This window comes from Onychomys torridus, chromosome 9 (genome assembly GCF_903995425.1).
Source record: "Onychomys torridus chromosome 9, mOncTor1.1, whole genome shotgun sequence".
In the NCBI taxonomy this organism is placed as follows: Eukaryota; Metazoa; Chordata; class Mammalia; order Rodentia; family Cricetidae; genus Onychomys; species Onychomys torridus.
In genome coordinates this window covers 5,956,424-5,979,701 of record NC_050451.1, presented here as the reverse complement: position 1 = coordinate 5,979,701, position 23,278 = coordinate 5,956,424, and the positions used below count along the sequence as shown (strand labels likewise).

The following is a 23,278-nucleotide window of genomic DNA, read 5'->3' as shown; positions in this document are numbered from 1 at the left end:
CAAATATTTGTGGGGTGTAAGTTCCTCTGCCCCAGACATCTAAACCCAAGCTCTTATCAGACCCAAAGTGACCTCTGCTCCTTGTCATCTTGACTCTAAAGGCAATTGCTATTACTAACTGGAATTGCTGTACCAGGCTTGGAGACATGCCCACTTACCATAGCACCGCTATGTGTGGCCATGATGACCTCCTTTCACAGGTGACCCAGTAACGAGAAGGAGGAGCTGCTGCTAGTCCATGTGTCCCAGGAAGCCCTCACCCCCAGGAATCTCCTGTAGCTCTTTCAAACCTCCCTTACTCCTCTGCAGAACAAGTTCTTGTCATTTGCATATCTCTCTTTGCATATCTTTGTTTAAATCTGTCACCTGACTCAAGGATTCCTAGCCAACTTAACTCCCTCTGCACCTCCAGGCCCCTAGCCTAGGATACGCCTAAGCCATTGCTGGATGCTTAGCCCTTAGAGTGGTCTGTGGTGTCCTGCTGATGATACTGGATGATGAAGGCTCAGGGGTTTGGAGGAACACAGACAGCCTACAGTACAGGCTAGGATCAATATCCCTAGACCTTCCTAAAGAGCCTTTCTCCACTCCTGGAGTACCTTGGGCTTCTCTCCTGCTTTACCCAAGCTTCATTACCTTCCACTCTGCAAAGATTATGCTGGGGCAGAGGTGAGTGTCTTAGAAGGATCTAGAGCAGTGGTTCTCAACCCCTTCCACAGGGGTTGCCTAAGACCATTGGAAAACACAGATATTTACATCATGATTTGTAACAGCACCAAATTACAGTTATGAAGTAGTAACAGAAATACTTTTATGGTTGGGGGTCACCACAGCATGACGAACTGTACTTAAGGGTTGCAGCGTTAGTATGGTTGACAACGCCTGATCTAGAAATTAGTCCAGTATAACCAACACCTTCAAAGTGTGTATAGTAAGGACTGGGAAGTGAGCTGAGTTTAAAAACAAATGTCCCTAATTCATGTCACAAGATCAATGTATCCCTTATAGCTATGGTTGTTGGTCTCCAAAGAAAGCTTTCAATGAAACATAGCTCCAGTACTGAAGCCCTGGGAAATTCCCTCCCCCAAGGCTGAGCTGGCCCTGGGATTGGTTTCCATCACTACAATATAGCAAAGACAGTACCCATCCAGTGTGTGGGCCAGGTGTGGAAGGCTCGGCAACTCCTGCTTTTACACTCTTGGAATCTTACTACCACCGAATTTAAGCCCAGCCTAGAATGAGAGGAACCTCAGAGAGAAAGAAAGGGTGCCCCTGCTCCCCCCTGGAAGATGCCAAGTAAAAGCAGCAGAACCACCCATCAGAGCCCAGCCTGTCCTCAGGACTCGGGGAGAATGAAGCAGGTTTATTATGCAATAGGCCCACTGTATCTGTTCCTGGATTCATCAGAGGAAACATATTCTCTGCTGAACACATCCAGACATTTTTCTTATAATCACTCCCCACACAATTTGACAAGCATTCAAATTGCACTAAGGACCAGCATAAGTAACCTAATGATGGTTTAATGCAGATAGGAAGGTAGTATAGGTTATAAACAGACACAACACCGTTTTATTTAAGGGACTTCGCATCTACAAACTGTGATGTTCATGGAGGATACTGGAACAATCCTCATCAGAAACCAAACAAATGTGCTAAGATTTGGGGTAATCATGACTAAGCAAAGCTAAACCAAAACCTAGATTAGAGATTCTAAGAAAATAAAACCAGCCAATGCTGGTGAAAATTCAGGAAAAGCAGAACAAATATTCCTTGCCCGTGAGAATGTAAACTGGTGAAGCCACTGTGGAAGTCAGTACAGATGCGCTAAAAGAAACAAAATAGAAAGATCATAGGAGAGGGTCCACCGGAAGGACTCTGTGTGAAAATGCCAAAGGAAACCCACTACTCTGTACGCTAATGGGAAAGAAACGGCGAGGCACAGAGCAACCTCTCCATGATAATAAATGCAGAAAGCCTAAAGAAAATATTAGCAAATCAAATCTAGCAATCTATAAAAAGGATAACATGCCACATCTAATTTGGGTTTACTTTGGGAATGTGAAGTTGATTTAACATTTTAAAAGCCAATCAACATAATTCATCATATTAATGCAAAGAAAAAGAAAAACCACGGGACCATTTCAGCAGCTGCTGAAAAAACATCTGATGAAGCTCTGCGTCCACTCACAGCACTGGTTTTTAAATAATAAGTTAGGACAAGAAGGGGAGTAGCCATCTTTGGTAAGAGGCTTCTTGAAAAAGTAAACACAAGCCAGGCACAGTGGCACATTCCTGTAATTCCGGTATTTGGGAAGCTGAGGCAGGAGGAATTTGAGCAATAGCATATGTGAAACTTTTTTCTTGAAAAATCAAGGGCTGAGACCATAGCTTTGTGGTCAATCACGTGGTTAGTGTGGGAGACCCTGAGTTCCCGTCTTAAGCACTACAAATAGTTAAGCAAATAAGGATCATAGACAGGCTTGTAAGGCCTTGAGAGCTTTTCCAGGGGAGCAAGAATAGGCAAGACAGGTAACATCAACAGGACAGGAAGTTGGAGTTGAGTGTGATGGTGCACGACTTTAATCCCAACACCAGGGAGGCAGGAGGGAGGAGCTCTGTGAATTCAAGGCCAGTTTGGTACATAGTGACTGCAGAGTGAGATCCTGTCTCCAAAACAGAGATGTAATATTGAATGAGTTTGTTGATTTTAAAGGTCTACAATAGCAATCTCAAAATGTCTACATCTAAGTGGACAGGGAGTCTCGGAAGTGAGGAAACCAGGACGTGACCGCCAGAGGAGCTGGGAAGATGGTTACAGTGAAGGCTGGGTAGCTCAACTAGTTAGCTGTATCTCAACAAAACTTAATTAGGAAGTCAGTCCAGCACAGGACTGCCTGATAGGATCACTTCTACTCAAGATTATTTGAGAAGCAAAGACAGGAGGGGAACATAAGCCCAGGAGTTCAAGGTGGTGGAGGCAACATAGCAAGACTCTATCTAGAAATAAAACAAGAGATTAATATACCAGGAATTCTAACCAGCAAATGCAGATGAGAAAAGGAGGAGTATATGATTGTGAAAAAAGAAACAAACTATATGCTTAGAGATGACCTTCCCAAGTGTATGACCTGTCACGAAGAATCTACAGCTAAACCTAATTACCCAGCGCAACACTGAGCCTGAGAAAGCAGACTCCCCCAAATGCACACTGTATGATTCATGTTCAGTAACATGCCACTTGAAGATGGGGAATTTATTCTGAGAAACACACAGAAAATTTCACCATGGTGTGAATGAACATCATGTGATGCACCTGTGATATGGTGTGTGTGTGTGTGCGTGTGCACAATTCAAATGGCAAAAACTACAGTATTCCAGAATGCCCACTTCAATGGGAAAGCTATCTCATCCTAAAAATCAGCAGGTTGACTGTATTTAGCGTGAAGCAAGGTGATGTGACTTCCTTGAGGGAAGGTCTCCTGTAATGCCACTGGCCAGCCCAGAGCAAGCTTGCTGGACAGAGCACAATGTGAGTCCTGAAAACTCCCTCCTGGCACACTCTATTCTGTGAATCACAGGTTAGAGGCATAGAGCTAAGCAGTTCAGTCCTCCAGGGAGCTCCTCCCTCTGCTGCCCTAAGCCCTCTAGCCCCGAGCAGGGGCTAGTTCACCTGCAGCCAGCACTTCCCCAGAACAAACCCAAGTGCCACTGTGGCCATTAATAACCTCTTCTACACATGAATCCTGATCCCAAGGCTGTCTGTCCGTTAAGACAACACAGAAAAATTCTTGCTGTTGTCCTGAACAGAACCCATTGCTGTTCTGTCGACCTTCCCTGTCCACGCAGGGTCCTGTGACTTTCTAAACTGACAATTTCCATCAAGAGCCACACTATGTGTGAGCCAGGCCAGCTACCTGACCCATGTGAGTCCTCTCGAAGCATTCTGTAGGCAAAGCTCCATGACACCGTACAAGGGTTGTTAAAGACTTTTGACATTGTCAAAACTTAGAGTTATGGAAGATGTGAGGCAAGGATTGGTGGGAGGGGCATCCCAAGGAGAGCAAAGCTCCAGGACATTGAAGTCTTGGGAGCAGACTTTTCTGAGGGTCTGTGAGAGATGACCAGGCATGCCACAGGGTGAAATCACAGGACTCTGAGCAGTAGTGGCAGGCAGTATTCAGTGAGTACCTCCCACATGCTGCCAATCATCCTCACGCATGGCCTCCACATTCCATCCCATGTACACACTCCCCTACTCTACTAACACACACACACACACACACACACACACACACACACACACACAAGTTTGGTTTTTTGGTTTTTGTTTTGTTTTGTTTTGTTTTGTTTTTAATTTTATTTTAAGGACTTACAAAAAAAGGCCAGAGAAAGGGAAAGCCCAGGCTGCACCGGCCAGGCCATTCCAGAGCTCTTACTTGGAATCCGTGCTATCCTCTGCACACTGATTAAGGAGGAACATGCCTGGGTACAGTTTTCTGACTCTGTCCCTGGTGAACAGTTTCCCGGCCAAGAAAGCCAGCTGCTTCACTCTCTCATGGTGGCTACTCAGTGAGCCTGGAAGCTGGTCTCCCACATCCCCTCTGCACATTCCTCAAAACTGCCACACTAGAGCGTCCACAAGCACCTCCTACCAAAGGCTGTCATCGAGCACTTTCTATATGCCTTCTGTTTCCATCGCCAGCGTCCCCCAGCTGACCAGCACAACTGTGTCCTAGTGCCCTACATCATCCCTAAGGTCACAACACCAAGCCTCCCCTGTATGCATTGTAGCCCAGAAGCCTGCCTGGCTCCAGACAGCTCCGCCAGCGCCAGAGGACAGAGCGGGAGGCATGGGATGCTTTCTGCCCTCACCTCTGGGCCTGAGACAGGGCCATCAAGTCCAACCTTCAGCACATGCACAGAAATGATGAGATGTAGGGATTTTTCAGACAGTGGCCAATGTTGGCTTTTCCAGCCTTCTGGCCAAGTTCCAGGCTCTACCCTCAACAGGAATTTCCAAAGAAGCAAAATTGGTCCCTCTGATTTTCTAAGGAAGCTACCATCTAGAATTACCTGCTACTGGCTGCTTAGACTGAACACAGCCCAGAGGATGACTAGAAGTCCCTCTGACCTACATACTTTCTGGACCATCCCTTCCCTCAATGACCTTAACTTTCAAGAATCAGGTGGAGATATATCCCCATGGAATTTTCCACAGGATCAATGAAAATGCTCAGGACTATGGACACTAAGCTGCTGGGGTCCAGCCTGCCTTTCTTACTCACCAGGGAGGGATGCTTGATAATGGCTTTGCCTTAAAAGTGCCCTTTGCCCACTTCTGCTAGAGCCAAACATCTGCCCCAACACTGCCAGTTATGAACAACTGACTTCCCAACCCTGAACTTGAGTTTTCTGTTTCTAGAAAGCTGAGACGGGTTCCCTGAGCTCCTGTATACTCAATGGTCTTCTCAACTGACTGATGCAGTCTCTTGCTGGCCAGGACCCTCGTTCACTGAGTTCAAGCCCAAGAGAAGGAGACAGTGGACCCAGCCAGTATCTGGGGGTACAGGCAGTAATGGAAACTGAGTCACAGACCAGGGCTCCTAGAACTCAACCAGGCCCTAGAAAGTGGGGCTCCTCTCCTGAGTCCACATGCTGCTACTCACTTCATTTTTGAAGATTGGGAAAAGTCTGGGAAGAAAGGGGATGGTCTTTTGAGAGGTGGGAATCTGACCTCTCTCCAAAGCATTTAACACACGTCCCACAAAAGAACTGAGTGTTGAATCTCAAGAGTGTTCAGAAACCAACTTAAAACAGAAAGACACATCTCACTCTGTATCCTAGCCAAACAAATCTCAGGAGCTGCAGAGCCCACCTGGATTTACAGCAGACGGTGGTGCAGCCCTGGGGATTTCCAGACCAAACCGGTCCTATCTGGAAGAGCCGTCACAGGGTGGAGTGACAAACCGGCCATTATCTCAGCCATCCTAGCACCAGCACATGAGTAATCTGTCCGAATCCCCTCCTTGCAGGATGCTGACTGTGTCACTACAAGAACTTAGCCGACAAGACTAAGTCGTGAGACTGCCTGGCCAACACAGAGACTTTCAATAATTGTTCATTTCCCTCCTTCTCCCAGGTGCCTTAGCTTGCAGGAGGTGAAAAGGCCAGATGCTCAGTGGGGCCTCAGAGGGTGGCCAGGGAGGGCCGAAGGAAGGGGCTTTGCTGGGGAGGAATCTGCGGAGGAGAGAAGAATAGGAACACAGGAGAAGAATTCAGAAAGCAGACAGAGAAGACAGAAAGGAAAAGCCTTCTCAGCTCAGCAGGGACGACAGAAGGGCAGGTCCCTAGTACTGCTCATGGATGTTCTGTGTTGACCCCAAAACTCTGGAGACAACATTTGAAACACAAACTATTGTGGACTGAGTGATTGTATTCCCCCACATTCAGGTGCTGACATCTTCACCCACCAGCTGACAATGTTAGGAGGTAGGGCTCTGGGAGGGACAAGGACTGGCGCAGAGCCCTCCTGAGAAGAATGGAGTCCTGAGAACTAGCTCTCTTATCCTTTCTGCTGTGTATGTAGCCCAGAGCCAGGCCTCAGTGCTGCACGAACCCTAACTTCCAAGCTTCTAGAACAATAAGAAACAAGTGTCTCTTATCTATCCGTCATGGTCTACATCAGTGGTTCTCAACCTTCCTAAGGTTTTGACCCTTTAACATAGTTCCTCATGTCATGGTGACCCCACAACCACAAAATTATTTTTGTTGCTATTTTATAACTGTAAATTTTCTACTCTCATGAATCATATTGTAAATATCTGTGTTGTCCAATGGTCTTAGGAGGCCCCTGCAAAAGGGGTCATTATCCACAGGTTGAGAACCACTGGTCTATGTGCTTCTTTATAGTTGTCCAAAAAGAATAAGGCATGAATATTCCAAATAAAAACACATTTCCAACTTCTATAGAGAATTCAGAAATTCTAGCAAAACTGTCCACTCTCGAATTTGCCATCACTGGCTGGCTTGGTAGGCCACTGGCTCTTTGTAGGCAAAGCCTCCTGATCTTTCTAACCCCACCCCACCTCTGCCCAGGCCAAATCTTAGAGTTCCTCAGCGTCGTTCCTGCATTCACCGTCTCTAGGAATACAGAAGGCTGTGCTTTACTCATGCCTGTCTTGACGCAGGAAAATGGCAAATCAAAAGAGCCCTCTGCTTCCAGAACAGTAGGCAAGGGCTCGCTTGTCTCTAGGGAGGCAGAGTGTAACTACACTGCTGTTTTCTCACTTTTTTCCTCCTCCCTCTAGATCAGTGGTTCTCAACCTGTGGGCCTTGACCCCTTTGACAAAGCCCTATCGCCAAAAATATTTATATTACGATTCATAACAGTAGCAAAATTACAGTTGTGGAGTAGCAATGAAATAGTTTTACGGTTGGCGGGGGACACACCACAACATGGGGAACTGTATTAGAGGGTCTCAGCATTATAAGGTTGAGAACCACCACTCTAGAAACATCCCAGCATGCTGTGGGTCCCCATAGGTCTTATTGTCCACCCTCTCTCCCTACCTAATCCTGACCTGCTCAGAGCAGTGTATATACGGAGGACACTGTAGGCTACCAGGCAGGCTCCTGCAATGTGCAGAGATGTGTCCGTGCCTGGTGAGTACACTGTGATTCCTGACTCCTCTGTAAGGCCCTGCCCATCCCTGATCCCCCAAAGCAATGTCCTATCAAAGAAATTCAGTTCCTAAGAAGGCAGACACAGGACAGCCTCTGGGGGTGCACAGCCCAGTCAAAGGGGATTAATGAAGGGGTGGGAGGGGAAACAGAGGGAGGGAAAGCAGGGAGGTAGGCAGATGTGTATAAGCAGCTGGCCCAATCAGCAGCCCTCTACCAGCCCCGCCCTCTACCTTAGGACACCATCAGGGTGGATGCTCCCTAAGACACAGAGAACACAAACCTCAGCTGACCCCTCCCTCCCTGCCCACCCACTGTGTTGGACTCCTCTGCCCTTCCTGTCCCAAAGTTTAGCTCTTGTCTGCCCCACCCTCCCTCCAGCCACTGCAGGCAAAGCTCCACTGAAGGGTCCCATCTCTACTTCCCAAAGAGAGAGACACCCCGAGAACTGCAAGAAAGGAGAAATGTGCAATCGCTCCCACTTAGACGGCTGGTGTGGAGTGAGTGAAGCATGTTTATTAGAGTTGGCCATTTGCTGCTGAACTGCCCCTCACCACAGCTGATAGTGTTTTATAGACAGATGGATGAGGCTTGCTCCTTTATCAGGACCAGCCCCTTGGATAATGCCAAGCTCCTCTGGGACCTTGATTTGGCTAAGCAGCCGATCTCTGTGCAGATTGCACATCCCTTATCTGAAATGCCTGAGACCAGAAATGTTTCTGATCTGGGATTTTTTTTTTTTAGATATAGGGAATATTTGAATATACATAATAAGGTATCTTGGGGTTGAGCCAGAAGTCCAAACACGAAGTTTGTGTAGGTTTGCTGGGCATTTACACATTGAGCAGGAAGGGAATTTTGCACAATAATGTTAGTTCCTCTGCCTTTTGACAACCTCCTGTCACAGGAGGCCGGTGTGGAGTTCCCACGCATTGCATCACCTCTATATTCAAGTCTGTGGTTTTGGAGCATAGCATACTTCACAACTTAGAATTGGGGTGCGAGGCCGGTGCGGATATCCTAGGAGGCTGATTCTCTAGGAGAAACCTACAGCCCACCCCCACATGCCCATCCCCCAGGCCTAATGTGACAAACAACAGTCTCCCAGATCCACTGTAGAGCCCTCCCTTGTTCCCAGCCAGTGCAGTCACAGGCCTGACTAAACATCTCCAGTAGGGTTTTGTTTCCCGTGCTGTTTGGTTTTTGTGGACTAGAATTGAAAGACACTAGATAAGCCCTTACTTCTGGGGACAGTGCCCAGAAATCCCCAAGGAACAGCCCAGCAAAACCCTTTGCTCTGGACCTGACCAAGCAACTACAGTAGGTTTCTCCCCTCTCAGAATACCAGCCACTGACCAGACATCAAAAGTCCTAGGGATTCAGACCTCTGTCCTGAGGAATCCCTGAGGAGCGCAAATAAGCAAGATGCACAGTACAGGTCCTTGGAAGCTGAGACGGCCATCCCTCCCAGACCTCCCCATGAGCTCCAGATCAGCGCCTTCCACGATGACCCGGGTGAGGGAGGAGACTGTGGAAAGATGGCTGCTTCTGAGAGGGCTGCCTCTAAGAAAAGCCCTCGGTTGGGTGGGACGAAGTAACATTCACCTACATTCTCAGGCTGTTCGAAATCAAACAGGACAACAAATGTGGTAGTGGCTGTGACTGACAGGAACAGAAGGCTGCCCAGCAGAGACAGCAGGGGGGCCAGGCAGTCTCCACCCTCTCTACCATCCCCACCCTCTGCACCTGTCCCGCCCAGCAAATCTTACCTTTCAGAGATGCCACATGTGACAGGGCCTGGGCATAAGTGGCTGTGTTCAGGAGGGTCCCTGGCAAGCAGGAGGGGAAGAAAGGCCCAGCAGGACCCACTGTTCGTCCCAGGCTGGCAAAAACAGAACATTCCATTGAGTTCCTGCCTGTCTACAGAGCTACCCCCAGACCCATCATCACTGGCCCAGATAATCTTACCTCTGCTGGGCCTCCAGGGCTTCCTTCTTGCTCCGGGCCTGGTCCCCTGGGGGCGGGGAATTGATGTTCCTCACTGGTGGTGGTGTTACCTCTGCCATGGGCTCCTTGGCCCCTGGTTCCTGGTCAGAGGCCCCTCTCTCTGTCTTCCTCCATTTGGCTCTTCGGTTCTGGAACCAAACCTGAATCCCACAGGAAACATACCCAAGGGAGGCAGACAGTCAGCCAGGAGCAGCCATCCATGACCCAAGCATGACCCCCAGGAGGCCCATGCTGACACCCTCAGTTCTCTGCCTCTGAAATTCAGACCGCAGATGGATCAGCTGAACTGCCTCTGACAGGCACTTTTCAGCGACTAGTAAGGAGCAGAAAACATCAAGGGCATTGCCCACAGGAAGGGATAGCATCATCCTGTAGGAGTCCACAATGTTCGGCTGCCTGTGAGAATGTGAATTTGATGTGAAGTTTTCCCTACAGGGAACACGGTGAAAGCAATTTGCAAAATGCTGTTCCGGGGCTTCTCATCAAAGAAGACACCTTCCAGTCAGCTCACACCTGGGCTCTGAAGAATCGTTGTCCAGGAACCTGTTCCTGACCAGCCACCCACAGCACCCAGGAGAAACCCCCTCTGGAGCCAGCGTGGCTTAGAAATTCTGAATCTTAATAAATGTGGGCTGGGGTCCTCAGCAACCCTCAGAGATAAATGGTCCTGTCATCCCATTTCACAGACAGGGAGGTTCACTGACCTGCTGAAGTTCACCCAAGTGGCAAACTGAAAAGCCACAACAAGAAGCCCAGTGGCTTGGCTCAGGACTATGGGCCACACTTTTGGGAAAGAGGGCAATGCTACCACCCCTAAGCATTGTTAGAAAGACTGACATACATGTAAACTATTTCACAGTGCCTAGCGTACGGCAACTGGACACTCAGTAAAGAGGGATTGCTGTCCCAGGTCAGGAGAAAGTTTGTGTCTAACCTTGACCTTGGTTTGGTAGCCCCTTAGAAATCGGTGTCAGGTAATTCATAAGTCTTGGGAGATTATACACACACACACACACACACACACACACACACACACACACACACACACACATTTGCCTGATAGAATCCTGGAGTCCCAGCTCAAGACGTTCACAGAAGGCAACAGAAGCCCACGGATCTTTTCCCAGGGAAACCACCCCTCACCTTATCTCTTCTCAGAGATAATTTCTGTCTAAAATCTAGGTTTGGCCAAGCTTCTCTCCAACTCCCAGGGACAACATCCCACCCGCTCTGGCCATGGAACACTGGAATGCGGGAAGAGCCTGGGTCCTTGAGGCTGAGCCCTCTGCCAGCCCACCCTATCTCTTAATTTTCTTTCTCCTTCAACTGAGTTTCTTTCTTTCTTTTTTTAATCGTGTTGGCTTTTAATTGCACGTATCAGCAACCATTGAATAATGATTTTATCTATATTCTAAATTTAGGGCAGTTAAATGCAAAGCAAAATGCAGACACTTTCTTGTGTCTTAATTGAATGAAGGTCACAGCTATAACAACATTTAATTGAGCTATTTTTCATTATCATATTTTAATGGCTTTTCACTGACAGCTCGCCTGCTTCTGAGGAAGGAGCATGATGGAGTCGTTTATTTCCCTATTTAGTTATTGTTGGACAACATCAGCTTCGATTAAGACCCTGCTTTATAGAACATTAATCATATTTGAATGAGCAAGTGGTATAAGTGTAAACACATCTCCCTTCCCGCCACCAAGGCTCTTGTCCCCACATGGAAGCCGGCTAAGCACGAGCTTGGCTGCCATTGTCTGCCTGCATAATAGCCAACAACAGCCTGGACAACAATTCTCAGCTCTAATTGTCACCACCCCTATCTTACCCTTGCACCTTTCAGGGAGAAGTTATGATCTGCTACTTCTGAATGCTCAATAATTGTGTCATTTATCTCAATTTGCAGTTCAGTCTTTAGGCAGCTATTGGCAAGCTGGCATTAAAAAAAGAAACTATAGACGGGGTCCGGGCCAAAGAACATTTTCATTCCCAAATAATAATCAGTTTAATTTGCCCGCATATGACCAATGATTCATGTTCAGATTTAATAATCAGGATCACATAATCTGATTATAGGGGAAATAATTTGTTTACAACCCCCAATTTACTGCTCAGAATTCCATTATCTCTCTTCAGCCATTGGTTTTTAAGAGATACTAACATGACCCAGGGGAACAGAAAGCAAACTATTATATTTCCTACAATTAGATCTTTGCATAGTCTTAACCCCAAGCTCCTACATAAAAAAGAACAGAAACAGCATGGAGGAAACCCCATAAATAAAATGAATATATAATTGTGCTTACAGAATAACTGGCCTGGAGAGGCAGCCCTGTGAGTCTGCCTCCCATACTCACTAGGGCACGGCTGCTGGGCTTGGCACTTAAAAGCAGCTTCCAGAAAAGGATTGTAGCTTAGTGGCCGCCACCCCAGCCCTCCAGCCCATATCTGCTCAGCCCTTTCGCTGCTGCTGTTTAAAGATTTTTAAATTGCACGTGTTTTCCAGGTCCACTTTGCTCAAAGAGTCTGTGCAGGGGAAAAGTTGGGCATGATGCAATTTCTGGAAAGCAGATCCTGCCCTGTTTCCCATCTGAAAACGCGGTTCTCTGCAATTGACCGGCCTCACCCCGGAGCGGTCAGATTTGCTTTTCGAATAGCATCTCAGCTTTTTTTTTTTTTTTCCAAAGCAAGGAAATGGATGTGCATTGATGTAATTTAGTACCTTAGAGACGCGGACAAATTAGTGTAGAACATTATCACTAGTTAATTATGAATGACCGATTAATCAACCTAATCTAATATTCCACATTATGTTGATGTTATTAAAGTGCATCATGAAAATGACAGATAGTCCTCATTTGCTTTCTTTGGCCAAATGTGCACTCTGCAGTCATGATGTCAAAAAAAAAAAGTTTGCCAGTTTTAATATTAGAGAGTTAAATAATTTAAAAGAAGGTTTACCTGCACTCTGGCTTCTGTGAGGTTTATTTTCATGGCTAGCTCTTCTCTGGTGAAGACATCAGGGTAGTGTGTTTGGGCAAAGACTGCCTCCAGCGCTTCCAGCTGGTAAGAGAGAAAATGTTTATTGGTGAAAGGCCGGGGCTAGACGAGGGAGAGGATGTTGCCAGGGTGGTGAGAAAGCAACTTTGAAGATCAAATCCAGGAAGAAAATGAGGAAAAGAGCTGTCTGAAAAGATTCCACAAAGGCCTGGAAGGAGGCTCAGACCGTCAAGGCGCTCGCTCGCTCGCCCCGAGCCTGACGAAGGAGCCTGATCCCAGAGACATGGCGGAAGGAGAGAACCGACCGACTCCTGCAAGTTGTTCTCGGACCTCCACATGTACACAATGGCATGCATGTGCACATAGGTGCATGCATGCGCACACACGTACAACACATATACAATAAATAAATAAAAATAAATTTTAAAAGATAAGGAAACTTCCACAGAATGACGATTTAAATCCCAGTTGATTTCATAGCCCAGGCTACTGACAACCACAGTGTGCCCTCCCTGAGACATAGAAATAGGCAATAGACCTTTCTGTGTGTTTACATTTCAAGTTTATCATAGGAATAAAGAGTTGAGGGTAGCCTCATGAATAGAGTAATTCCCATGGTGCCACCATGGGAATAGAAAAGACTGTCCACGTATGGAAGCGCCGCTGAGTCAGCCCCACAGAAGCTTATAGGAATGTGGGAGTCACCTCCGCTCTGCTCAGCAAGGAAGCTGCTCTTGGAACACTCGGGAAACCGGGAAGAAAAGTTTCAGCTGTGGCCCCTCTACTTCCAGCCAGCCACAGTGTCTGCTCATGAGTCAACCTTATAGGTCAGTTTCCCCATCTGTCTATTTGGGGATAAGAATGCCCAACCTGAGGCAGGGCGTGGTGGTGCACACTTTTAATCTCAGTACCCGGGAGGCAGAGGCAGGCAGGTCTCTGTAAATTCAAAGCCAGCCTGGTCTACAGAGCAAGTTCCAGGACAGCCAGGGCTACACAGAGAAACCCTGTCTTGCGGGGGGGGGGGGGGGGGGGCAACCAGCATTCTGCTGACAGGGAAATGTGCCTCAGATCATCCATCAAAGATACGTGGAAAATTTCATACCTGCTTCTTTTACTGATTGTCCAGGTTACAAGTCGCAGGTTAACTATCCTTTCCCCAGGCACTAAGTTATTCAAGAAAACAAAGACCTAGTTAACTCAACAGTTGGTCTTCTTTTAAAAGACAAGGGAGAAGTGGCCCATCTGGGACGTGGGGGGAGGCAGGAGAAAACCGGTTCTCGCGTGGGGAGTCTGTACTCACCTGCTGAAGAGTGAAGGTTGTCCGGTTCCTGCGCTGTTTTCTTCGAAGAAACCCATCGTCGAAATCCCCTGTGGAGTGGTTGCCAAACGGAGCAGTGCCTGCAAGGGGTAATGGGATCAGTATGGACAGAGAGACCAGGTCTTCAGACCCTCACACACACAGTAACCCCCTTCCACCCTCCTCCCCAGAGAGCCCATCCTTCCAACGTGTTTCTCTATGTTCTCTTAGTAAGACCCTTCTTCTTGCTATCCCCTGCTCTGGTGTTTCCACAAAACCTTGGACTGCAGAAGCAGGCTTCCCTACTGCATAGGACAATGGTGACCTTAATACCCAAGACAGTGAAGTCCACTCCCAGTGAAATTGTGCTCTAAGTCAGGAGGGGTCAGTGGCTTGAGTGAACTTTGGTCCTCACCTGCCTTCCTCCTCCCAGCTGCCCCTCTATCCCCTATCTGCTCACCTCCTACCTTGGCCCCTCCCACAGAAGCCTGAATTCCTCCCTTGCTACTATAACCGCCAAGGGCTATGGCATGGGGAAGAAAGAAAGCACCAAGAGCTGTTCACACCACTTTCCTTCTGCAAGTGAAGAATTCAAGGAGGTAGGGCATCTATAAATGATTATTAATTACTGCTAGTCCCAGCTCATCAGCACCATGGTGGATCTATTACATAGACCCATTAACGAAAGGCCTGCGCCAAGAGAATGCCAAGCCAACTTGCTAGGGCCACTCTCCAAGGTCACTTCACCAGGTAACCAGGCCTCACACAACATCCCGCTGTCCCCACTTCCCTGGAAAAAGGAAGATATTGTTCTTGACAGCAGCCTCCCGTGCTCACGATAAAGCCAGAACAGAGTCTGGCCCCAAACGTGCATTTGGATCATTTTCCAAATGTGCACTATTTACTTGATAGTCCACAATGGCTTCTTAGGAAAACAAATGAGTAGGTTTCCATTAACCAGTGCGCCTTTCACCTGCCATGGGCACTGCTGCCAGAATCACCCAGTGCTCGGGACCAGCTCTCAGGCCACAGCATCCAAGCAGCATTCCTCCCCAGAACCTCAGCCCTAGAAGGCCAAGTCCTCCAGGCCTTTTCATATTCTGTCCACTACAGAGAGTCCCACTGAGTGATACTTAACCCTACCTGACCACAGGTCTTGTCAAAGCACTGCCCCCCTTCTCCACTAGAGCTTTCTCCTGCCATCGTCCTATCCAAATAGTGTTCTTTCTCCAAACCCTAGTAATTATTTCTCTTCATCTTGGTAGACCCTGAAAGGGACTGCTTCAAAGCAGTCTTGTTTCCATCACTTTGCAGAAGGCCATGCTGTCTCTTTTTGAAGTGATGTATTTGACTGGTAGGCACGGAGCACTCTCTCAGACTTCCTGGTCACTGTCTCCCCTAGTCTCCTCACTTACACCTTGCTCCAATTTTGCTCACAATGCTTCCCAGATGAAGCCTGCAAAGCTGACTGCACCAAGCCAGGAAGAAAAAGACTGACCACCTAAGAATAAAGAAAAAGAGATGAGAGTGGCCTTCTTGAAAAGAACTAGACTCCTCAATAAACTTACGCGTAGCTCCTCAAATAGAATATAAGAGGACAATGAAAAATAAGCTCATTGCTTTGTCCAAAAAAGTGCATAATGATACTCAGAACCGATAAATTGTAATAAATTGTGCATGTTCATTTATTATTCATTTGAGTATCAATTGGTGAAAGTGTATTAGAAGGCAACTATATAGTAAGTCAAAAATTTAACTGCACAGGTTTTTAATCTATGACTATAGCTATAAAGTATGCTGAAAGAGAGAGAGAAGAATGCTCTTGGAGATGTTGCAATTAAGAAATAAACGAGAAACACAAAGCATCCATCAGTGGATAGATCCTGCAAAACAAATACTGGAATACTACACAGCAGTCTAAAAGAAAATAAGTAGATCCATATACATACGCATGGAAAAAAATCTCAAAGATGTATTATAAAGTAAAAACAACACTGAATCCAGGATGATGAGACAGTATAATCTCAGTGCAAATAAGACATAACAGACGTGAAACAAAAGGCTTATGTGACAGAATCACAAGAACCACACAGTATCAGACGCCTTTCAGGGAGGAGAGGAGGGTTTTGCTAGCCCGTGTGTGGGTTCTTGTTCTGAAAAAACCTTGAGACCCATGCAGCACTCTCTAAATGAATCTGAACAAAGTGTCTGAGAAGTAAGGTTGCATTCACACTTTGCTTCCTCCTTTGTATCTCCCTAGGTCTGTCCTTGGCCAGTCTCAACTTTCCCATCTTCAGAGCATCATCCTGCTCCAGCAACACTGAAAAACTGGCACAGATCTCTATCTAGAAAAGTCTGAAAGGTGCTTAAAGCTTCCCTCTCCTTCTGGTCACATCATTTGGAGTCAGCGTCAAGGTTGGACCTGCAAAGAGCATGAACAGCAAATGCAAGCCCCCCTCCGCAAGCAAGTCAGAGAGAGCCTAGGCTAGGGTGGTCTCTAAGTCACCCTTACAAAGGAGTTCCCCATTAGGTCACCAGAATGTACACAGCTTGCTAAATGCCCAAACCTCTTCCTTTTTCATTTGACAGTAGCCTGGGCTGGGAACTGGCAATCAGTGCTGAGGTTGGAGTCAACAGCACATAGAAACTACACACCACAAACCAGTAGGGTCTCCTCCAGTCCTGGGCTGTAGTTATCCAGGACTGCACCTTTCTGACTTTAAAGCCTCTCTGCTTGGGTCTTTCCTGGTGTTGAAATGCAGGCGCGCAGAGCTTAAACACCGCTTCCCAGTAGCTTTCCTTAGCAAGCTCTGCTGGATGCTTAAGGGCTTTTATAGGGAAAATGAAAACAAACTCCCAAATCGTGGCTGAGACTGGAAACTGCTTAAGGTAGTCTACAGCAAGGTGGACAAGTGTCCCAGGGATATAAAAGTTTCAGGGTCTCAGGACCACAGCATAAGCCAGACTGTGAGGCAGGGAGCATTCACCCTTGGGTCCCCCAGGCCCTGGCTTAGGGACACCCAGAGATTCAAGCTCTTCACTTCCCACCATCTCTGTCCCACCTAACAACTGGGAGCAGAGACCACACACGGAATAGGGAAGGTCTTTTTTTTTTTTTTTTTCTAAAGTCTAAAGACCTTAAACAAACAGACCCTGGTCCTGGGGGCTTTCGAGAGTGGGCATTTGTGGTCAGAAATTCAGTGAGTCGCTGAGATGAAGCTATACTTAGACACTCCTGAGCAGGTAACCATCAGGGAGCTTGCCTCCAGGGACAGCTTTGCCTCTAGGAACTGACATTAAGTTGTCCAGAATTTTGTGTGAGATCCCGGAGAACTCTCGCCAACGCCCAGGGTGAGGGCAGCCTAGCAATCGGGCTCTTCCTGGCGTGTGGTGGAGCCCAGGACGCAGCGGGCAGTTCAACTTGCTTTGGCTTTCTGGGATGTTAGCAAAACACCGTGAAAGATTGATGCGGGCCCCCTGGGTGGAGGAGCCCCGATTAGAGGCGTGACACCAGCATCTGTGCTGGGAGGACCAGGCGTCCCCGAGGCACCCATAGCCCGGGGCAGCGCACGATCCAAGCGGAGAGGGAGGTGGGAGGCAGGTGGCACCCGGGCGAAGGGATGGAGCTGGGTGTAGGGAGGGGGCTAAGGGCGCCCCTAAGCACCACCATGCGGCTGCCACCTCGCGGGGCGAAGACCCCAACACCCATCAGTCCTGCCTCGGTCCCAGCCGCTTTTGCCTGGCTTGGCCTGGCCGAACAGTCCGGAAAAGGAAAGCGGCATTTACTCACCCTCAAGCTGTGGCGGGCAGTGGAAATAAAACATCGCCGACGGTCGGATGGGCCCTGACGGCTGGACCAGGGCTGGTGGTGGCCTGGTAGACTTGTGCCTGTGCGTGGCTCCGGCCTGGCTGCAAAGCAAACAGCAGTAGAGCCTGAGTCTCCTGCCCGCGCACCCCGAGGATCACAGGGAGTGCCCCTCCTACAAAGCCCTTCCACGAGCCCTTGGCCCCCTGGGGCCACCGCACGGGAGTGGGGGGGTGGAGTGGTTGCACCTCCAGTCCCAAGCCGTGACCCTACAGTCAGCCTTTCACGTAGGTCCGGCTGCTGGGCAACCGCGCCCTCACCAAGCTGGCCACAGTCTGGCTTCTGGTTCTCAGGGGTCCCGGCCGCAAGCCCTGCACTTGGCCACCGCAGCGAGGTCAGGCGATCGCGCAAGGCCATCTGCACACGCAGCAGCTCGGGCCAAGAAGCTGGTGGAGCCCCAAGGCCCAGAGCAGGGAGCCGGGGGAGCGGATCGGGAACCCTGCCTACCTCCGCGGGAGGCGGGCGAGAAGGCCCGAGTGTGATCGCCTCTGGTCCGCACGCGGGGCTCGGCTGGCGGCGGGCGGGGCTTGGCGCTGCTGGCGCCCGCAGGACCAGAGAAGTGACTGGGGAAGTGGCCAGATGTCTTGCTGTCTGTCTACAGCGCGCGCCGCCGCTCAGCACTCGCCTTTATAATCTCACGCATAATTGGCCTTAATCTGATTATTTCCAGCGCTGTCTACAGCGAGTAACTTGGATAGGTCTATTGGGCCTTACAAATGGCCCACGTGGTGTAAAAAAAAAAAAAAAAAATCCGTCACTTCTCAGCAAACATCAGGAATCTTTTTTCCTCTTTTCTTTTAAAAGAAGCTAGAAACAACAGCTACTAATATCATCTCTCCCTAAAGAGATTATGTTCTAAACACTCGCCCCCAACCCCACCCTCTGGGTCCCTTCACACTCAAACCTTCTTTCTCTGAGTGATATTGGATTTGGGCTCGCCCTTGTCAGAGGCCTGGCGACTCCTGAACTACAAAATTACCAAAGCGCTGCTAATTGTCGCCGCCGGATGGGTTTTGGGGGTACTCTTTGCACACGGCTTTCCTTTCCAAGCGATCGTACAAAAGGAAAGTTTGATTTTGTTCTCAGCAAGGGGTCCCTGAATTTATGTTCGCTTCTCCCTGCAAATGATATGCGGTGGGACCCTTCGCAATTACTTTTAAAATGCATCCGAGGCAGACACTCAGCGGAGAGAGACCGCCCTTCTCTCTGCCTGGGTGAAAATTAAACTCTAAAGTACCGGGTTGAAATTTTCAAGTCAGGGGCGCGGGATTGGATCAAATCACATAAACTGCAAAAAAAGCAAGTCTAATGGCGCATAATTGGTTCTGTAATAGCATTACACCAGGATAATAGCCCGTTACGGCCCCCTGCACTATTAAGTGCTTCCCTGGCGGAAAGCCTTTATGATATTAAAGGGGGAATATAATGATATTTTGGTTATTAAATGCGTGTAATTAATTTATGCACCACTGAAAATAAAGTTGGTATTATGACCCACTCAAGATGCATCAGAAAATGCGAGTCAGACAACTGTTGATAAGTTCTGGTGTCTGTGTTCCGTCTAGACTGCCGATTTTATTTTGGGACGATGGCTTCTTGCATAAATTGAATATTTTATAAACATTCTAATGCTGCGTTTGAGAGCCTTGGCGAAGTGGTGGGTCGGATCCCTGCCCGTCCTGGGATCCAGCCTTGATCTTAAAGACACAGAGCTTTGGAAACAAAAGGCCTGGCGGGCCCACGCGTGGACAAGCGCCCGGGACGAAGAGCGCGGAGCTGAAGAACTGAGTGCGGAGGCTCCGGCCGGGCGGTGGACACCCCAGGGACAACAGGCAAGAAGAAACGCTGCACCTCTGTGGCCCATGCAAGTCGAACCTCTTTCCCAGAAGCGGCCCTTTCTCGGCTCAACCGCCCCTGACCAGAACCGGCCCTGCTAGGAGCAAGGAAAGGCTGGCAATTCCTTCTCAGCTTGGAGCGGCCAGACACCGCCGCGCCAGCTCTCCTCTAGGGCCACAGACTCCGAGAGTCCCGGCAGCGGGCCCGGGTGGAGAGCGCGGGCGAGTCGGGTGGGCCCCCGCGGTGGATGGAGCGGCCGGCGGGGCAGTGCACAGCTTCGAGGCCGGGAGCAGACCTTTTCTCCGTCCCAGGCCACTGCTGGCTCGCGGGCGCCGGCTTCCCTCCAGGTCCGGCTCAGGGAGCATCCCTGCTCTCTGCAACCAGTTCCATGTGCCAAAGGCCCCCTGAACTCCGGAGTCTGCCAAGAACCCCCTCGGATGCCCTCCTGCCCTGGGCTGCAGCTTCCGTGGGCGCCCAGTGCGCTCTGGGAGTCGAGAGCCGGGGAAGCGAGGGTTCCCCGCTAGCTCGGCTCAGCGCGCACTTGCGTTATCCGAGGGAGCCTCGGCCCCAGAAATCTAACGCCGGCTACGGCGTTGGCCCCAGAAAACAGTGACTTTCAAGCTTCAGGTCAGCTCCCAGTTGCTGACATCGAGCCGCAGAGGTTCCTGTGAAGCCCTGACCTGTCCCAGGTCTGATCAGACTCGTCCCGAGTTGAGCCTCGCTCCAAATCTGCCGACTGATCAGAACCTTGGACAGCGGCAAGCGTCCCCACCCTGCCCGGCATTCTGCGGGCCAAAGAAGCCACCAGTCCCCAAGGCCCCTGTAGGGTCCTGCACTGCGCAGCATCAAAGGCCCAGGCAACCGATTCCAGGCGATCCTAATTCTCTCCCAGTCCAAACCTTCGAAAGTTATTTGAGACGCGCACTTAGCGCTGGGAGCAGGAAGAGAACTCCCCCGACTCTGCAGTCTCAAATGCACGGCTCCTACCCGGTGGCTACAGCTGAGAAACAACCTATGACCCCCTTGTCTCCCCGCCCAGCCCTCCCAGCGCCCCTTGACGCCAGCCTGGCCACGTCCTTGACTGGACAACCAACCCAGCTCCAGGAAAACACCTACCTTGCGAGAGGCTCCAAGCCAGCTCGGGACCCTCAACCTCAATTCGCCCGACGTCCCTTTTCCATGTCTACTAGGCTGGGCTCGTTCCTATGGCAAAACAGAGAATAAACAACTAACCAAACAACTGCAGAAACGAAAAAGCTACAGTAAACTTTGATGACGTGAACCCCTTTCCCCCAATTGCCTCTGATACTCGGGGCCCTGGAGAAGGTGACTGACAGATATTCGTTATGACCTCCCCTCACCAAAAAAGGAGGGGGTGGGGGTATAAGCTAGGAAACTCTTTATTTTTCCTTAATTCTTGTGCAGAAAAATGTATTTCCCAATTAACCAAATTTGCCGATCTGTCCCGCTTGGACTCTCTGATAATTTACAACCTAAAAGTGTACTTTCTTTATCTAAAGACCAAGGTGACTGCTTTTAATTTTCTCTAACCTCTTTACACTTGATGTTCACCAGACTCATAATGTTAATTGGCTTCATATACGGATCATCAGTTTAATGAAGAAATAAATCCTGTGTTGCTTTATGTTTTAACAGTGATTGCTTTAATGAGGAATGTGACGTGTTCCAAAATCAAAGCTGCAGGAGACATTAGATGGGGCTTCTATTAGGACAGAAATGCTTATTTAAAGTTGAAACACAGGGTCATATTTCAACATTTTTCTACTGGGGCCCTCCCCACCCCCACCTGCCTGGGTTGCTTCCAGCCTCTACAAGGAGACAGACATTTCTGTGGTCCTAGAGGCTCCTTCTCATAATATTTAACTCCATCAGCTTCAAGCTGCATTCCCTATAAGAATCATATTCTGGTCATTGCATAGGGCATGCTAGCTTACCTCTTGTCCAGCAGGGCATAGAGAAGCCAGAATAGAGTGGGGAGTTCAACTTTCAAGGTTGTACATGGTTTTTAAGTAAAGGAGGAAGAGAGTAACACACACACACACACACACACACACACACACACACACACATGACTTGTGTGCAGAAGTGTTGCAGAGGCAGCTTCCCAGTGCAAGTCATAGCACTTGAAGCCCATGTCTGAATTCCAAAAGGCAGACAGCTCCCAGATTAGAGGAGTGGGCTGCTGCTGACCAGGGCTCTGCAGGGGCAGTGCTCGCCCCACCCAGAGGGTGGGAGCTTTACATCCCCTATCAATTAGTATAAGAGCAAACCTGCTTTCTCTAATGTGTGTTTGATTTTTCAAATTTTAAATTGGTTCTATTGAAGGGAAAACTGTCGTTGCAGAAACACTGAGAACAGCAATAACATGCTGGAAATGGGAGCCTCCTACCTGCAAGCCCTCGACTGTTTGCAGCTACGTCGTGAGTCATTTTAAATTGATTCCTGGAAAGAATCCCATATCCCTAGAAAATGGAGGAGTTCAGGATGCTGGCTTGAGCTCTCCAACACCATACACAGCTGTGCTTCTTCCCCTGTGCCCCGTTGAAGGAAATTCAGGGAAAGCACTTCTGTGCACATCTTGTACTACCTAATCCATGAGTATATACTGGACCTGTATACTGGACCTGGTCACGTGCAACTGTGCTCAGGAGGAATATTCCCAGTTTTCCTTTGAAATTTTGCCTTTAGCAAAACCAATTTCAGTAGACACTGCTTAAATCCATAACAACGGGGGGGGGCAAATAAAAATACTTCAATAAACCAGGAGAAAGAGAGAACACTCTGAACTCCTAACTACTTATTTTTGGAGAGTTCAAGATATTTGTGTTGTTATTTGGATGATAGTTTTAGAAACTGTGTTTCGGTGCTATTCCGAGTGGGCATGCTGCACTCCGGAAAGGAAAGAAAGCTCTGGGTGTGTGTGTGTGTGTGTGTGTGTGTGTGTGTGTGTGTGTGTGTGTGTGTGTTTCCTTGTGTATTTAGAGAGAATGTGTCCTTCTTTCTACTTATAGGCAAAGGTGGGTCGTTTTGTAGTTTTGGAAATGGTCAATAAAGCTTGGGTTCACTACACATGGTAGAATACACTTTTTAAAACAGTGCCTAATTGAAATTCTGAATGAACAGTTAACTTTTGAACAGGATGTGTGTGTAAAGGAAAGGATTAGTTATGCTTTTATTATCTTAGATATTCTTTGTAACTCACACATTTATCTGTCATGTGAGAGCAATAAAGCTGTTCACATGCAAACCAGGTTCTAATAACCTCCTTTGCCACGGTCCAGGACCACAGGACCACAGTGATGTTATACGGTTCCCAGGAATCTCACAGCTCAGCTTCAGCTCTTGGCCTTGGCCTTGCTGCTGATTAGAGGGGAGACCAAGGCCTCCAGTCTTCAAATGGAAGAAATAGGTCCTTGGCTAGTTCCATTGGCTCTGGTCTTCAGAAGCTGAGGGAACTCGTTCTCTGACCTCCGAGGCACATTCTGTGAGTGGGATAGCAAGCAGTGCCTACCTCCAGTGCTGACGAGAAGACTGAGAGGCCATACTGGAATACTTTCAGAACCTT

The 23,278-nt window shown here is 48.6% G+C and overlaps 1 protein-coding gene across 1 annotated transcript in view; it reads right to left on the bottom strand.

Moving 5' to 3' along the window:
• The window catches only part of Drgx (dorsal root ganglia homeobox), a 29,050-nt gene extending 10,880 nt beyond the window's left edge, over positions 1-18,170 (bottom strand). Inside the window, exons 1-6 of the mRNA XM_036199956.1 lie at positions 18,117-18,170; positions 17,782-17,900; positions 13,995-14,092; positions 12,656-12,757; positions 9,652-9,830; positions 9,453-9,565 (exon numbers count right to left, since the gene is read on the bottom strand). Of these exons, the coding sequence (XP_036055849.1) occupies positions 9,453-9,565; positions 9,652-9,830; positions 12,656-12,757; positions 13,995-14,092; positions 17,782-17,815 (526 nt within the window). The 5' untranslated portion in view covers positions 17,816-17,900; positions 18,117-18,170. The remainder of the gene's footprint in view (positions 1-9,452; positions 9,566-9,651; positions 9,831-12,655; positions 12,758-13,994; positions 14,093-17,781; positions 17,901-18,116) is intronic.
• Positions 18,171-23,278: the final 5,108 nt, after the last annotated feature.